This window comes from Pomacea canaliculata, linkage group LG14, assembly GCF_003073045.1.
Source record: "Pomacea canaliculata isolate SZHN2017 linkage group LG14, ASM307304v1, whole genome shotgun sequence".
NCBI classification, from domain to species: Eukaryota; Metazoa; Mollusca; class Gastropoda; order Architaenioglossa; family Ampullariidae; genus Pomacea; species Pomacea canaliculata.
In genome coordinates, this window is record NC_037603.1 from 4,684,859 (window position 1) to 4,703,500 (window position 18,642).

At 38.8% G+C, this 18,642-nt stretch overlaps 1 protein-coding gene and 1 long non-coding RNA gene across 2 annotated transcripts; both read right to left on the reverse strand.

Annotated features, from left to right (window-relative positions):
* Nucleotides 1–3,148: 3,148 nt before the first annotated feature.
* LOC112555548 lies at nt 3,149–10,425 on the reverse strand. Its single transcript, XM_025223980.1, has 6 exons — nt 9,702–10,425; nt 8,927–9,611; nt 8,157–8,430; nt 6,116–6,394; nt 4,979–5,311; nt 3,149–3,610 (listed from the first exon to the last, which is right to left on the reverse strand). Exons 1-6 carry the CDS (start codon nt 10,423–10,425, stop codon nt 3,149–3,151), a joined length of 2,757 nt encoding a protein of 918 aa, XP_025079765.1.
* A 3,656-nt stretch (nt 10,426–14,081) lies between these two features.
* Nucleotides 14,082–17,017, reverse strand: LOC112555194. The gene is made up of 3 exons (XR_003097419.1): nt 16,744–17,017; nt 16,111–16,303; nt 14,082–15,548 (listed from the first exon to the last, which is right to left on the reverse strand). It is a non-coding gene; the product is annotated as an uncharacterized LOC112555194 (long non-coding RNA).
* Nucleotides 17,018–18,642: the final 1,625 nt, after the last annotated feature.

Sequence of the window (18,642 nt, forward strand, 5' to 3'; positions counted from 1 at the left end):
CAAGGTGGGTAAGTAATTCCTGAAGTTGATGATTTCTATAGTCAGTCTTTTCGGTCAGTAGGAATGTCCTGACATGTCACGTGTCATCGGTTAGGATTGTTATAAGATGCTTATTTTTGTATTCGGATATCCTTTGCTCTCTGATTTTTCAATCTTTTATGAAGTGTTTGTGAATCATATTTATTCATTTTTATCTCGTCACTTGTCGTCGGTTAGAATCTTCGATGATCAGATTACCTGTGTAACTGTAGTTTCTGTGCTGTTTTTCTCTGCCTCTTTTTCTTCTGTCCATCTTCTCTCTCTCTCCACTTTCGATTCCGATTAGGTCATCGCTAATCTTTTAGATTGTAAACACGTGCTCGCATACATATGCATTTCTCATGCATAAAACAAGTAAAGAAAATTGAGTACAACAATTGAAAAATGTCAACTATATATTTCTTCACACAAAACAAAATCCATTGATACATTTCTTTTTATACTTCCTAATTGTGAAATTTAGCAATTTTATTATTTTTCACAAAATAACTTTTACCCAGAGAAAAAAATCAGGTGTATATATATATGGGTTTTGTGTTTATTGTTGACTATTAACAATATTCAAGTAAAATACACTTTTACAGACTTTTATTTCACTTGCTTTCCGTGTGTTCGTGGAACTTTGTCATTAATTTTCCACCCACTTGCTAACATTCTAGAGGTCTGTAATTTTTCACCAGTTACTCATTTTCTGTGATAATTCAATATTAAATCATTTCCAGCAGTCCATAAGTAGTATTGTTTAATTTCAATTTTGTATCCTTCTTGACGTCTGCGAAGATGGAGACCCCTTTCTCACTCTCATGGTTCCAGACTGCAAGTGCCAGCAAGTAGCGTGCTGCATTCGGTAGAACGGGCCGCCCTCAGACTTGCTGCTTACAGTTGATTCTACGCTCAGAGATGGTAGTTTCTGCTGACGTTTTTGGGTAAAGGCCCCGACTAAACATCTACCCCTAACTACATACTAAAAGAACACGTGACTACTCGTCACCTAATCTACCTGTGCCTAACGCTATCGCTCTAATACTAACACTACTACTGCCTACTGCGGTATTCCCGTACCTACTACATCTGCCACCCACGGCTCTAGTTCTCGATCCCCTCCTAAGTCACGGCGCCCTGTCAAGTCGTAAAAACGGACAAAAAGGTTTACCCCACTGTCCGCTTTTACTGATCCCCGCCTACCTATAATTACTTACACCCGCTTCGGCTGTTGTTGTGGCCTTGAACCAGGCTGGTTCATGACAATAAATAACAAGAAAGTGCTGTTAGTGTCTGTTGATGACAGAACTGCAGAAACTTTGACTAGTGTACTTTATTAACGAGTGGGTGAGACCGGCAAGTATCGTGCAGACTACTGGAACGGAAAAGCATATGAATGTGTATGTGTTCACTGTTATTTCACCAGATAACCTAATCAACCAACACAATTTTAATTACTATTAATGTATCTTTGAAAAAGTCTCAACTACACTGCGAGCTTCTGGTATAACAAGCTGAAAATACTTGCTTATTGTCTTTGGAGATGCGAGTGAACCTTCTCTCTGAGAATCTCCTTCTCGCCGTCTCTTTCCCCGTATGAAAAAATCATTTAAATTAAAGATAAAAAAATAAACAGATTATTTCTCTTAGCAAACTTCTATCTTACTTTTTTTTTTTAGCTATAACCCTGATTTAACAGGTACTGTTCTAGTTTTTCCTAGAAAAATAGCAAATGACAAATCTTTATTTACGAAGATAGCAAAATAATAAAACCTCATGCTTGTTTTACACATAGCCTTCGATCTAAGAAAAGAAAACTGAAACACTACTACAAGACAAAGACATTAAAATAAGGGTTTAAAAGGAAAAATGTATACAGTATATACAAAAATGAAGGTTGATGTTTAAGTTCACAAGGAATTTTAGTTAATAAGTAAGGTATGGTGTATGCTTATTTTTTATTTAATTGGTCGTTATTCCTCAGTATGATAAGTCTCGCGTTTTAGATATTCTGTTATTATTTTGGAACAAAATAGTGTAGAAAGTCTAGTAGACATTTGGAATGTTAGTATTTAAGAGACGAGAATAGTTTTGGTGTATTTTAGTTTTTAAATGGCAGGATCGCTAGAGACGAGAAATTATAAGGATGTAGCTTTGGTTTGAACAGCACCTTTTGATAGCACTCATATATTTATGGGCTTTGTGTTTATTGTTGACTATTAACAATATTCAAGTAAAATACACTTTTACACACTTTTATTTAACTTGCTTTCCGTGTGTTCGTGGAACTTTGTCATTAATTTTCCACCAACTTCCTATCATTCTAGAGGTCTGTAATTTTTCACCAGTTTCTCATTTTCTGTGATAATTCAATACTAAATAATTTCCAGCAGTCCATAAGTAGTATTTTTTTAATTTTCGTTTTGTATATGAAATGATAAACCGAATTAGGGAATAAAGTCAAAATAAAACCCAAAAAATTTATAAACTTTGTCATGCAGAACTGCGCGTGAATGTGTTTGTTTTCAAAGTTCCCGTGCATGACACACTACAAAGAAATTAATAAACCTGTAGAAAGCCTGTAGAAATAAATATTGAATCTCAGTTGGTCAGGTACCCGATGATAGATTATCAACCGTCACATTAACGACGACTCTCGACCTTCTAGCGAGAGAGTGAACACACTTTCATTTGAAATGTATATATTTGAAATAATGTTTGCCTGATATCTCGGGATTTTCTGACATATACTTACTTAAAGTGTAAAAGTGTGAGGGACATTACTTGGAATTTACAACACTCCAGTGACCGTCACACTGTTATGTTTAAAGTTATGTGTATGAAAAAAATCGCTAAATGTCAGGAAACAGTTATTTTATTCCTTTTAAGTACATTTCAAACAAAAGTTTTTGGGCGTTAGTAGCAAAAATCAAATTAATCTTTTTCCTAAAATTATTTTAAAAAACCCGTGTCATTTTGTCTTTCAATGACCATCATTTGCAGGCAGGTAACACTAGAAATACATTTAATTCAATAAAAACATTAACTTAAAATTTTCAAAACCAGTTTTGTGGTACGAAAAAGGTCTTTTTGCTAACCTAGCCTCAGAAAGTTTACAAATTAAAATTTAAACAGATTCTGTGTTTCTGTTTACTTCAATGACGTTTCTTAGCTCGTCAGGAGAAAAAACTTTGGCCGAAAGCATCGTCTTAATGAGGTCAAGAGCCTCGTTGTTTGTAAGTTTAAGTTTTGAATTCCGCGCTTCAGTGTAACTGTTTATTAATTTCAGTTGAGCGATGATCCGCTTTTGTCTTTCCTCCTCTCTTCTACATCGTCGGCGCTCTAAGTAGATGTTGATGGTGTACAGGAACGGGTTAAGTGCGGCGTTGAAGGGCAGAACAAAAATAGCTAACCCCACATTGACCTCTCCGGAAATAGCAAACTCATTTGCAGCGAGGATTCCTATCAAACCAACAGGGAACCAGCACAGAAAGTCCGACATCACTACAGTCATTAGGCGTAGTGCAACATTGAAGTCTTTGATAGTTTTAGACGAACATGAAGAAGAAATAGAATTAGCACGAACAGACTGGTAAACAAACATTTGACCAATCATAATAAAAATAAACAGAATAAAATTCAATACAATAATAACACCAAAAGAATAATTGCGACCCGGGAAATCCACCCGGGATGTCGGCAGGGGAAAGCATATGCTAGTCTGGCTGTAAAAACTCCAGTGTGACGTCATCGGCAGAAGGGGAATCGCGGCTAAGGTCATACCTGCCAGCCAGGTAACACCACAAACACACACAGCTGATTGCTTCCGAAAGTGCACCTGGCTAAAGGGAAAACGAAACACTAAAAAGCGATCGAGCGTAATTAAAAAGATAATAAAAACCGATACTTCAGATGACAAGAAACACAAAACACCCGCCACATTACACAACCCGCTGCTTCTCCACCCTGTATCCTCCCACAGGTAAACACCTTTATACCTGTGGTCTGCTATACCGATGATCAACAGATACACACCCATCAGAAAGTCTGCCACACACAAGTTAGTGACGAAGACATCGTAACCCACGTTGCTGGTGGTTTTGTGGAGAATCAAGCGGTAAACCAAAGTGCTGAGGTTTCCCAGTAACGAGAGCGAGGCAAAGATGGCGAGTGCCACGCGGTACAGGTTGGAGCGAAGCAGATCGTCACAAGACGACACTTCGTCGGAAGGAGCGTGACAGTTGAGGACGTTGAACCCTCGGGGTAGTGTCGCCGGACAACACAGCTTGTAGTTGTCAGCATAAACTGTCTCCAGACTGTCCAGACCTTGAAATATTTCTTGAGGGAATACTGTCATCGGACATTTCTGTAGATTAAGCACGCGAAGATTTGACATGTTAGCAAAACCTCGTCCTGTCACGTGACTAATGTGGCTTCCTGACAGATTTAAACTAGACAATCGTGAGAAGAAAGCAAATATACTGAAGTCCATTTTCGAAATATGTATGTCAGACATGTCTAGAACTCGTAAAGACGATGTGTGGATGATATTCGGGAAAGAGAAAAAAGTCAAGGGATTATGATTGATCTTTAAAAATTCTAGATTTTTCATTCCAGAAAAATGGCTGCTGACAACGTCAGTTAACTCATTATTGCTAAGATCCAATGTGCGAAGATTAGGCAGTGTCACTTCATGTAGTTTTGTCAGATTACACCTGGCTAGGCTGAGGTAAACAAGAAATGTGTTGTTGTCGAGGTCAGCAAGGGTCATCGAGGTCCCACTGGCGTCAAGGTATCGGAGATTGGAGTAGTTTGTTGCATTAAAAACATTAAAACAGATGAAAGACCATCCGTGACAGACACAGTTGTGTGGACATGTTTCATTGCACAATATTTCATCATCATGTAGAGGACAATGGTAGATCCCATCACACACGTGACTCTCGTGAACACACACCTGAGTTTTGCGGCAACGGTAGAAGCCTGGACACGTGTACCTGTCACATGCACCCTCGTCCTCGAGACCAGGACAGTCGTTGACTCCGTTACACCGGAAGTAGACAGGCAGACACACTTCGTGAAGGCTTGGACACACGAAGTGCGAATCGGGACAAGAAAATGGTGACAGTTCGGTGTATACGATCTGTCCATTTGAATTACTATCAATTCTGAAAGAGTTCTGTAATTTTCTGCTTCTGTCTATACCGTTAAACATGTCAAGGCAATTTGCTTCATCCGCTTGGTCATCGCAGTCCACTTGTCCATTGCAACGCTCGATCGCCTGTACACACTGTTTATCAGAAAAATGCAATGTTATTCAGCTTAAAATGAATTTTATAAATCAAATAGGTGATGTTACTCATTAAATCATGAAAACTTAATTTTAAATTAAAACATCAGTTTGGATTAACTTAAGAACAATTATTTTACATGACAGCGACGCAGTCCGAGTGGGAAAAGATTGAGAAATTCTTGTAGAGACCAACCATGCCCCAACGAACATTTGTTAAAATCTGTCTCTTACTGGACTGATTAACCAAGTAGAAAGTGGTGTAAATTCACTGAACCAGTAAACTAAACTACGAGGAGAAATTTAAAAATCCTAGGGATTTTGATGCTGAAAGGATAAGAAGAATATAAAAATTACATTTTGAATCGTTGGCTGATTTTCAAGATTATGCTGATTGCAGACTACCTGTATTCACTTAAGAGAAAAACGCAGAATTTAACTTGTTTTTAATGCCTGATGGCCAATCGCAACATAAGTTTGAATAAAGAGGTTTAACGGAATATTCATCAAATCGCTTTCAAAAATACCTGGAAGAGCTTGGACTATTTGTTTATTAGGTTCATTCCGTGGACGTTTACGTTTTCATCTGTTTGTTCCAATTGTGGGCCAAGAATTTGTTTTTGCAAATTTTTATTTTGAAAATGTAATAGGATAATTCGCTCACATTTCAGCTAACGCGTGTATGCAGAAGGTCTATTAAATGAAAACTTATGTTTGAACCTTTAATTAGTGAGCTTCATTTGATAACAGCATACGTTTGGGGTAAAAGGACTTCTGGTTTCAAATATGACAATATTTACAAACCCTTCTGTCACTGCATCGAAAAGGTGAGTCCAGGTCGCAGCGAGGAAAGACGCAAATGTTTTCATCACTGCCATCAAGGCAGTCAGCTCGATGATCGCATACTAAAGTGTATGGTACACTTTGCTGTATATCAGCACACTCAAAGAGAGGAGGAAGTGACGTCAGTGGTGGCGAGCAGTAGTACGTGGCGCCATCTGTCTTGCTCCAGCAGTTAGAGGTGACGTCACAGGCGAGAAACACGTGCGTGAAGTGGTTAGCAGGGCACAGGATGTACCCTGGCTGTTTACCACAACACAGGTGTGTTTAGACAAAACAAGTATGTAAACATAAGGAATAGTCGAGAATAAGCATTTGTTCAATCCCTTGAGATTTGTTAGTATGTACTTCCAGCGGTTCTCAACCTTTTACATGTGGCGACCCCCCTGACGAACACCGGTACGTCCGCGACCCCCCTTAGCCGGCTAGGTCGGTGGAAGAGCGGGGGGGGGGGGGGCAGCTTTAGCTAACCTCGAACGCCGCGTCGAGGAAATCAATGCAATTCAACAACGGAAGAGCAAAGTTCGTATCTGCAAGAAGTATAACTGTTAATGAAATTTTACTAAAGCTAATAAATATTATTTTATTGGACACTCACTTTGATTAATGAGAAGGTTGAGCCTGCTTGCTGTTGCATAAAGAAGCGAACCTGTGTGCGATGTTCGTACCCACTGCTATTCGCAGCTCAGCCTCTGCGTCCACACGATTTCTGTATTTCGACTTCAGTGCTGCCAATGCTGAAAATCCTTGCTCACACATATACGAAGTTGAAAATGGCAGCAGAACTTTCATTGCTTTCTCAGAAAGGAGAGGATATTCACCGTTGATGCTAATCCAGAATGTTGTCACTGGTGTTGTTTGGAAGACCATTTCAGGGATTGGTCACTCGAAAGGTCGATGAGCTGCTCTTCTTCTTGCGTGGACAACCCGCTTGTGCTAGGATCAGCCAGAAATGGATTACGAATCCAATCGTATTTAGTCACATCAATTTCAGCGAAATAATGCTGAAACCTTTCTTGCAGTCCGTTTAGATGGGCAATAATTACATTCTTCACCTGATCAAGATTCAAGTTGTCAGCCTTGCACTTACACAAGCACGGAAACATATCAAAAATATTTTCTTGGCGTATCTTTTGCGTCCACAACGAAATTTTTCGGACGAAAGCATTCATCTTGTCAGTTGTTTGTAATATGGTGGTGTAATATAGGGGAGTCAGCGATGAGAGATTGGGGAAGAGAGAGGGCAAAAGGTGAGAGGAGGGAGATTGGAGGCTTAATTGTTGAGAGGGTGATTGTGTTTTGAGTTTTGGAAGTGAGAAGTCACTCCATTGCCGAGACAGTGTACTTGAATAGGAAGAAGAGATTTGGAGTTTGAGCCCCCGCACCACTCGGTTACACAATGTAAACTAATTCCACTAATACCAGTATAAGAAACTTTTTTTAAAAAATGACCACCTTCGCGACCCCCTTGTAGGCACGTCGCGACCCCCCAGGGGGTCGCGACCCACAGGTTGAGAACCGCTGATGTACGTGATGATAATGTAATCACCAGCAGTAAAAAACTACAATATAAAGTTCTATTTATATTTTTAATCGAACAAAATAGATTAAAAGAAATAATATTACCTTTGATTTCTTTTTCTTGTGACATAGTATACAAATCCTGAGTTTCACCATGCAAATGGCATACTTGCATAAATTCACAGATATTTCAGACTTATATACTATCCATGCCTAGTATGACCAAAGTCTTGATAGTTCTTTGAAATTATCGGTGTGAATACAGACTGAAACTTTTAAAATTGCCATTCACACCGCTTGGTTCCATTGGATGAAATTTTATTTTCAGTCTACCGTTTTGTATGGACGATAATAAACTGTTGTTGTTTAATCTACCCCTTTTTTTATTGTAGATAATCACGAGGTAGGGATTGCATAAAGAAGTAGAAATTGTGATTTCTCTGATACATTAAAAATTTCGAATAAAAAATCGTTTTTATCCTACCTTAGAAAGTCTGGACGTGGGTTGTGTCACGTGGACATCTGGTGCCTGGAGAGCAGGGTACATACTTGGTGTTCCCTGGATCTCACATAAGTGATAGGAGACAGGAAGTGTTTGTTCACATGATGTGACCGTTAGATGCCCTCTAAGCAAGACACTACGCATCGAGTAACTTGTGGTCACCACGCAGTTGTCGTTGGGCATTCTGAGTCCCAGGTTCTTTAGTTCCAAGACATGAGCGATGGTCTCGTCACACCACATCCAACTCTTTCGATATCTGACAAATATTACAAAATAAAGTGGACAATAATTTTTACGGCGTTCAAGCCTGACGAGAGGGGGGGACAGGGGTCTGGTGTACCCGGGCCCGCGGCTGTCAAGGGGGCCCGGCCTTGGTCAGTGGATTTTTTTTTCTTCTCCTCCTTTTCTTTTTCTTCTAAAGAAAGGTCTAAGGACAGAGCACCCAAGCATTACACATGCAGAAGTTGAGTTTCAAGTCTGTAGAATACAAATTAAACATAATATACTGGGAAAATAATTTACGATTACAAGTACAAGGGGCCCGGAGAGGTCGTCTGTCCCGGGGCCCGGGCTGGCTCTCGGCGGCCCTGACGGCGTTCAATTTATTTGATGTTTATTGGACTCACTGAATAATCGCTCATTATCAATTTAGCAGACTGTATTTTCAGCGGTTTGGAACAACAAGCTTAGAAATCCGAAGAATGTCAGTAATAACTATAAGATATTACCATACAAACTTTCACCATACTTACATTGGAGGTAAAGATGACGGCGCGAACCTAACTCCAACGAAAATTCTTGAAGAATCTGTTAAATGATTGAAAAACTCCATAAAGAAGTCCCACACTGTTCTGGCACTAAAACTGGCGAGCTGTTGTTTACGCTCCTGACACCAACGGTTCGCATCATTCCAGGAAAGGTCTTCCTCCACCACGTGCGTGAAAGTAAAGCAGCGACCGTCCACCTCGACTTGTCCAGCGCCGCACGTGCCGTCACCTGACCAGCATCCAGCCTCATCTTCGCCGCCCACACAGTTAGACACAAAGTTACACGGGAAGTGATGCTGCATGTCCTCCCATCGCACGGCCGAGCAGTTCCACCTGCCGTCAGACAACTTCACAGGCAGCGCCGACACGTGGTGGAAGGAAAACATCATTTTAAAATGTCCACCGTATGTCATAGAGTAAACTTTGTACTCCATCAGCATCTCACCAGGATAAAAATCCAGGTCACCGTTCATTTCTAAGGAACATATTGAATACTCTCTGTAACTGCTCTTTGTACGGAAAGTCAGGTGGTCAGGAAAACGGCTCAAGCAGGTGTAGGCGCTGTCAATATCATCAAAACTTATAACGACAATGTGATTGAGTGGCGCCACCAGGTGTACCCAAAAGTTTGTGTAGGGCGTGAAGTCCACGTTCGGAGTTTCTACATAACCTGTAAACACAACTTTAAAATTTAAACAAAAATTTGGAAGAGAAGACTTTAAAAGAGTTAATAATTACATTAGAATTAAAATAAAATCACCTGTGTTTGGGGAGGTGAAGTTGACCAGTAACTGTGGACGACTGGTTTCTGGAACAGCCGAGAAATTTAAAAGAAGGTGAAAGGTTGAGCTGAGGCTGATTATTTTGACCAGAATTGTAAGACTTCTGGAATAAGTGTAAAATATTTCCGGGAGATAATTTGGACTTGCGTAAAAGAGAAGACTACCCTCATCATCACGTAGTATTAGGCGTATACACTCGATACACTCTTCACGAGTATGTGACACGTTCACATAGGCCACCATGCTTGGTGGAACCGTTAGCTCCACATTGCAGAAGTGAACAAAAGTCTGGTCTTGTCCTGTGTCGGAGGTCGGTCTGAGTGACATGGAGATGCTGCCCTCGCTACCTTTGACCTGATGAGTCTGAGATCGGATGACGCAGGTCAGGAGGTCAACATCAACTGGTTCAAGTCGTCCAAAAGTTTCGTTTTGACCGTAAACTACTGTAGGTATTTCGGTAGAAGACGAGGTCTTAACAACAGAATCCCTGTAGTGATGACTATCTCTAGACCACACACGTGAACTGTCTGAAGTGTCTGTGTAAACTACATGTTCAGTGTAGTCCTGCAGAAGACTTGATGTCTTCGTCTTGTCCTCTGTCCCAAATAACTGACGACCTGTGTCATCCACACTGTCTGTGGCGCCATCTATTGCCACAGAAAGTCTTAGTAGTGCCAACAATGATATTATATTTCTTCTCATCACGTTGACCTGGAAATATCGAGGGTCATAATTTGTTAATATATGGTATACTATTTAAATTTTATGTTAGTATAATATAATTTTTATAATAAATATCTTAAAATATATTGTGGTGACCTGTGTGTGGTTTCCACTTCATTGCACCAAATGTTGCCGCAATATTCGTGTAAATAACTGTGTTTTGTATGTGAACGCTGTTTTGGAGTATATTCATTAATAATAATGAGAATTATTATATATATACTCAATTATCTATGCCTCTGATCAATGTGTTTACTGAGTGATGGACCTGCTATTGATCGGCTAATCGATACACTGGACCTTGTCACTTGTTTCCTAGCGATTGTAGAAGTGGACCTCGAGAGCTTGGTGTTCACTGAGATCAGGAAAACATCTGCCACTGAGCTTTACTCAAGAAAACAGACATCTCGTTCCTCTAGTCTTGAAACAACCAAGGCACCTACACAGAATGTCACTGGCACCCGATGTTCCAGCTCCTATGGTTGAAATGAATAGCTATGGCTTGTGATATTTGTGTACAGAACATCACTTGATGTCAACCTCACAACCTAAATTCACGGCGTCCGTTGAATATATTGTATATCTTTCCATATAAACACTATCAAAAACTTCTGAATTTTTTTTTTTTTTTTTTTTTAGTTTCTTTCCTTTTGTCACTCTTTGAAACACAATTACAATTCACTAACAATTACAATCACATCATTGTTGTTGTATCATTCATAAGGTATAATTACAATCTGTGTCACTGTGACCTTAATTATAACAAAATAGCTTCAGAGGTTAAACACTGAGAATAGCGGTGTCCGACATGTGACAGAATGTTCCAGATCTGTCAGCACACTATCGACACCTGGCAGTGCTACAGGTAAGAGCAATACAGTAGTCTCGAGCCTTTACAACACCTGAACTTATATACAGTCCTACAGGTAGGTTTTTAGTTTCTCTCGAACAAAGCCACTCCTCACGATGATCAAGCAAAAAATAAAAATAAAAACATTTTTAACAAATCTGGATTTAAAGTTGTGCAAGATAAAAAGCGATCGGATATATTTTTGTGTTACTCTACCAGAAACAGTTTACCACCAAATATATTTTTGTTTACTTTTAATCACTGGGTGTTTCCAGGTTTCCTGTTGAAACAAGAAAACTATTTCAAATATACCCAGAGAGCAGTCTCGACTTTAACTAACACTTTAACATTCGCTTTTCTCACTTAAAATGTAAAACTAACCAGGGAGAAAATTTAACAATAAACTAGTTTAAGATTTGAATTGATACGAAACAATGTTTCAATAAAGAAAATTTTTCTGAATGCTACTCTTTCTTTTACAACCACCCTTTAGAAATCCTTCGTAAAATTCTTGTAGGTGAATGAGAAGTAATTTCCTTTTACTATTTTCAGCCAACAGAAGCCTGGAGCGATGAAACATAAAAATAAAAATAATTGTAAACAGCAACTGGATAATCACTTACAAGGCTTTAAACAGCCAAGAAAAATCGGTTGATAGTCGTTTGACCTTATACACCTGAACTCAAGCTAAAGAATAGGGAACACATCGTGACTTGAATCTTTTTAAATAAACTCAGCATTCGCTTTTCTCGAAATTTAGAACGAAAACAGGGAGAAAAATTCACAATAGACTAGTACAAGATTTGATATAAAAACAATGTTTCAATAAAGAAAATAAAACATTTTTGAGTGCTGCTATTTCTTTTTACAACCACCCAAAGAAATCCTTTGTTAAATTCTCGGAGTTGGAAGAAATTCCTTTTTCCGTTTTCAGTGAATAGAAGCCTGGAGAGAGATAAAACATCAAAATAAATAAATTTTGCAAGAAGTAACTGTATATACTACTTCGATTAAATTTTACAAGGCTTTAAAGAGCCAGAAACTAGTACCATTGTCATGCAGGATGGAGAAGGACCCAAGCATCACATGTAGTCTGCAGGAACTGAGACGAGTTACTAAAAGTCGTACGACCTACAGAATATATGACATATCACAAATACCTTTAGATAAACTTTCTATTCATGAGAGAAAGTGTTATTCTTATCTAGTTAGATATACAGAAAGATGTCTCACTACTTCTCTTGTGTGTTCATCCATCCTTATGTCATCTGTTGTTGTTGTTGTTGTTGTTGTTGTTGTTGTTGTATATTTTACTTACTTTCAGTATACTGTAAGGTTTTGTAAGTTTGTGAAATGGCGCCTGATGAAACTAAGGACGATATGGTACTAAGGTCAAGGTGGGTAAGTAATTCCTCAAGTTGATGATTTCTATATTCAGTCTTTAGCGGTCAGTAGGAATGTCCTGACATGTCACGTGTCATCGTTAGGATTTTTATAAGATGCTTATTTTGTATTCGGATATCCTTTGCTCACAGATTTTTCAAACTTTTATGAAGTGTTTGTGTATCACGGACAGCTGAGTCTGTGTGGAGCCTCTGTACTCACTCTAATAACGCTGACATTGGCCATTTCATTCTTCCTCTTGTTGCCTTCCCCCATCTTCTTCTTAAGTCTTTGAATAGGGTTCTGCATGTCACCAAACTTCTCCTCATTTGCATGCATTTCGCTGGCCTCCTTTCGGCGCTGTAGATGTCACTGACTTGTTTTGTCTAGCTCTTGCTTCCTGTCCAGATCTGACAGCTGACATTCGCCCCTCTGGCCTGTCACTGTCTTCTGCTTGCAACTGCGCTCCACTGACAGCTGGCACCTGTTCCTCCAGAATCCCAGTGTCACTCGCATGCAGCAGTTCCATGGTGTCAGTCGGCGCTCGCTCCTCGCGATGGCCGCTGTCGCCTCCTGTAACGCCTCTTTAACGACAGTTGGCACTTGGTCTCCAAGACTGCCACTGTCACCTACCTGCAGCGGTTCCCTAACGACAGCTGGCACGTCCCAACTAGTAACTACGGACTATCGGTTTTACAAAAACCTTCACAGGCTTCCACCGCGAAACGAATTTTTCACACGGGAGATCACTCTTATTTCGAAAATGTCAGATGCAAAAGTGACAGCCAAATTGAAAAATAAAACGTTTGTGGATTAATAGTGACAGTCGCTGCAAATCAGACGTTGCTCTTGTCAACATTTCGAACGGACTGCAACTAAAAGAAGCAGCGGAAAGATGTGGTGAGGATGGTGTGTGCCCAGTCGTCGGCAGAACGATCAATGCATGAGGTAAATAAACTGTTTTAAGTTTTTGCATGTAGGCAACCACAAAAGTAATGCATAAAAACAGTTTGTTTGTTTGCTTTTTTGGATAGGTGGAATCAATTTGGAAAATAAAGTATCGCTCTGGCTGACACAGGTTGCAATGTGTTATTTTTAGGCAATGAAGAAATGGAAGGACTGCTCCGCGAGTGATAAACGATGCCCACAGTGTAAAGCATCTCTGTGCAAAATAAGGTCCAAAACCTCAGATTGCAGAGTGGACTGACGCAATCCTAAATTATTTTTGGGTTGCATAATCATGATATTTTGCAATAACATGTTACTCTCAGCTCTTGTTATTTAGTTCCTATTTGTTTTCTGTATTTGACTTTATTCTTCGTTAGTACTGTTGTGTATTCTTTTATAGTTCATATGTATGTTATTTGTTTTCCTGTTCCTCGCATGTTGTCCATGTTTTGCTCTTGTTCTTAAGCGCTTAGAACATGCTCCTTAGGAGGGTATGTGCTTTAAAAATTTTGCTTTTATCATTATTTATCCAAGTTTCAATGGTGTTGAACACATCAGTTACTAAAAAATATTTAAGCACTCTGTTAATTGATCATTCTTGTCTATTTATAACCAGTGTCATGAATCATGGCATTTTTTTTTTTGAACAATGTTAATAGTTCTTAAATATTCATGTAATTTTTATTTTACTTTATATATATATTATTGTAATTAGTTGAAACTTACTAGCTGTAGTTCTTTTTTGTGTTGATTCAGTTAACTTTTCACTCTTAAGTCCTCATAGCTGAATGTGCATTAGATCATGTCACTGTTAGTCAGCATTCATGTATTGGTTGATGAATTTAGTGTAACATGTATGTCTGTTATGCTGCGTGGTACCAACATTCTAACATGTTAACATGCACATATTTTATGAGGAAAAAAAAAAAAGAAAGTGCAAGAATCCTAAATTGCTGTCTTGAAAAAGGAGTTGACAGATGTTATATATATATAAAATCTTTTATTTTGTAGTTTTTTTGCAATCATTAAACGTAAATTCTGCCGTACACTATGTATTAGTTTTCATTCTGGTCAGCAGCAAGTGAGAAATGTAATGTTACTGCTCTCTCCCCCTATTGAAATGAGCTCAGGACTATTCAATAGCAGTTCAAGTGGTCCCTCTCTACTTTATTCAGGTGATAATGAAAATTGTTCAGTTGAAAAGGTGAATCCAGGTACAAACATAATTGTAGTTCATGTAATCTGTATTTTGCATATTATGTATTATAAATGAAATATTTTTCAGTACGCAATCTTGTAATTGCCATCTCAGACATCTCCCACAGTTTGTTGGAATGTCGCCAGTTTCAGTAACCACAGGCACATGCTTTTATATGAATGAATTGTTAGTCCATTGCCCCTCCCCTTTAACTTAGAGGACCAGTGAACCACTTTTGATCCCTCCAACATGGGTGACCATGTCAGGAGCTAGTGCTCCTGTTGGCATACTTCTCCTTCTCGGGGTCATCAAGACAAGAATGCCACTTGGCCATGGCAAAGTGGTGGTCCAACAGAGGGGAAAAAAACATGGGCACACTAAAATCTATAGTATACACCTGTAAATGCTAAGAACTACAGTATATACATGTAGGCTCCAAAACCTACAATGTGTGCTTACTGAGCCACACAGATATTTAAAACTAAGACAAAACTATTTTCATTGAAAAAAGCTCTTTTACTGTACAAAAATATTATACAAAGAGAAAATTGCTTGAATTATCTGGTTTCATACAAATTTAAATCACTTTCTAGAAGCACATCTATTTCCCAGTTGGTACCCTCTTCATCCTAATCCCTCATAGGGAGAGTGTCACAAAGAATCATGCGACTTCCATCATCTGGTCCCTGCTGCAACACTTGTGGAAATGAGAGTTCCTCTGTGCTGCAACATTCCAGAATCAGGGAAACATACACTGTATTAGTAATAATGAGTGAGGGTGGTGACCATACAAGAAAATCATAAGTTCCAGTAAGGAACATTTGAAGCTGTTCCTTGGTAAAATGACTAGGTATTGTGCTTAGTTTAAAGCTCCCACTGTTTGAAGATGTTCACCATCTAAAATCATCAGCACTTTTATTTCTGCCTTTCATGGTGATGGGACATTTGACCTCCACGCATCCCTTCCCACAGTAATCACACCTTCCTATTCCATTAACCAAATACAGGGTAATCATTATTTAAAACTAGTCCTGTGTTGCATATTTGAAACTCTTTACAACTTTCCTCAGGACATCTTTATACAAAAGCTTCTAAAATTACTGAAAAGGCTGGCTGGTCTACATGCATGACATACACTGTGCATGTTTGAGGCTGTTTTTCATCCAGCCTTCATCTTAAACCTCTAGGAGGACTTATGCTGATCACAAGTTTTGCTTAATCTGATGAAAAAGACATGTCTTAATTTTAACTTTGAAATTCTGCATACAAATAAATTGTACTTCACCATCAAATATTAAAGCTGTAGGAGAAGGATCTGTAAATAAGGGACTCTTGCTTTGTTCTTGCACTTAAGGCTGGTTGACCTCCATAAAGTTCAGTATCATGATTATCATCATGCTCATCATACAGAATGCATACTATACTTGTGTAATACTATGCATGCCATGATGATAACTATAGCTCTCTTTGGACTGTACCTGCAAATAGGCAAAAAGGAATAATATATTCTGCATCTTTATACAAATGACATGGGCACACAACAACTGCTAAACCTAGAAAATGATAGTAACCAAATTAATAAGAAAACTGAACAGTATACATGAGAAAAAGCCTAGATGTAAGTGCATAAATATATGTTAATTTATTTCTTTAGGGGAAACATGGTTTGAAAGGTGTGCATGTGCTATATATGCAAAAGTTTTACTGAAGAGACACATGTGAACACATTCAAACATGTTCATTACTTTCTGTTCTTTGTTATTTGTGCAAAATATAATATATTAATTTATTAACTTGAAAAAAAACATAAGGCAGTTATGATAATTTTCTCTTCCTTCATGTGGACATAATATTCAAATATAATGTAAAAATATTGTTTCCAAAACTTAAAACTCCAATATAATTTAGTATGACATACCTTGATGTTTCTTTGAAAGGCAAGGAAGGCGTCTTTTCAGCATGTTCAATTGTTTCTTGGGTTTATCACGTGACTGATCAAGGATGTATACTTCATAAGCTTGGTACAGCTTTGACTCCGTCAAAATCCTGGTGTCATGACTAGTTCCAGAATACTTAACAACACAGTTAATTATATTTATGAGCTATCACAAACTAGCTGTACATTTATTGAATGATAACCTTTTACTCCTAACTGTGTGATTTACTCCTAACTGTGTGTGTTAAATGTCTGTGTGAGTATATATGGCTGCCCTTGTGAGCAAAAGAAAATTTCTGTCTTGGGTATCCTCGACAGACAATAAAGTCTGATTTGATTCGATTTTTATTTACAAAATCACTTTCTGCTCAGACGGTACAGCCCTGTATTTTTACATGGGTGTCATTTAAGCACCCAAACTCGCTTGGAAATCTAGCGATTGCGTAAAATTAGGATTTCTGCTTGTTTCCATCCCTCTGGTTTGGTATGTTATTTATTTAGTCGATTTGTAACAGCCTTAGAAACACGGTGAATTCTTCGAGAAACTGTCAACTTATGCGCATTCATCGTATCTCCTGAAACTGTTTGAAAACATCTCAAAGAATAGAATCGAAAACGTGACTCCGAAGGCTCGATTTCACCGTATTTTGTTAAAGTTCACGATAACGATTAACACGTTTAAGATCCATTTTGTAAAGTATATAACTTTCATCTACCAAAAACAAGTTTCACATTGTCGTCCTATGTTTCTCCTGTAAAATTTATAAACGAAAACCGAGTTGCTGTGGACGCTTGTAAGTTAGTCACTTGCTAGTCGGCAGCTACGCCAACCCCCTGTAATTACCTGCCTCGGCCGGATCCCTGTCATCTAAGCTGACCCCGCCTAACCGGCACACCTCTCGCAGGAATTCTCGCTCTTTCTCGCGCTTGGTTCGCTCTTTTTTCTCCTTTTCAGCCTTCTGGCTTTTGACCCGCTCTCGCGCGCGTTCGCGTGCAATTCTATCTTCCTCCTCTACTCCAGCCTTTACCTCTCTCTCTCTTCGGCTATTGTTACCCAGTGACAGTTCTTTAAATGGTACTCCATAAACTTTCGTGACTCTGCCCTAGTTTTACAGTTCTGTTCGCAGACTTCCTCTAATATCTCTCTCAACTCGCGTTCTGCTAGCTCTTTCTCGCGCTCAGCTTCTTCCTCTCGCGTTCAGCGAACTATCTTTCTCGCTCCTGTTCGCGTTCGATTCTCTCCTGCTCCTCTTTCTTATCTTTGCGCCACTTTTAAGATATAATACTCTACATAGCACAGTAAGTCCTCCCCAGCGACCTCTAAAACTTCCTCGCCTTTTATCATTAATTCCCTTCTCTTCTCGTGTTCGGTTACATAAGTATGATATACATGAGTATGTATACTTGTGAGCGAAGACAAATTTCTGTCCTGGGTCTCCTGGACAGACAATAAAGTCTGTTTTGATTTTGATAAAGCTCTGGGTTCGACATCAATACTTCGTCTTCGATTGTAATTAATATTTGTAGAAACCTACAGCTACTATGTTCACCTAATCTGTTTCAGCTACTTGCTGGGCACTTGCAACCTGTTTACAATGCAACAATCGGCGTTCATCGATGTCAAATCAGCAATTATTAAATAAACAGTAATTATACGTTCTGGTCATCAAACAAGTTAGCTAACATAAATTCGCATTGTAGAATACATCAATCAACACAAAATCATAAAGGTGTTCACAGCAACAGCATGTCGTGTATAAACAGTAACACAGCACGAGACGCAAGACAACACACTCTCGCACTTTCGACCTCTTCTTTGACCTGAAACAAGTAGTCAACCTAAACATTTACATCCCGGCTCGAGCCCCATCTGTGATGAAA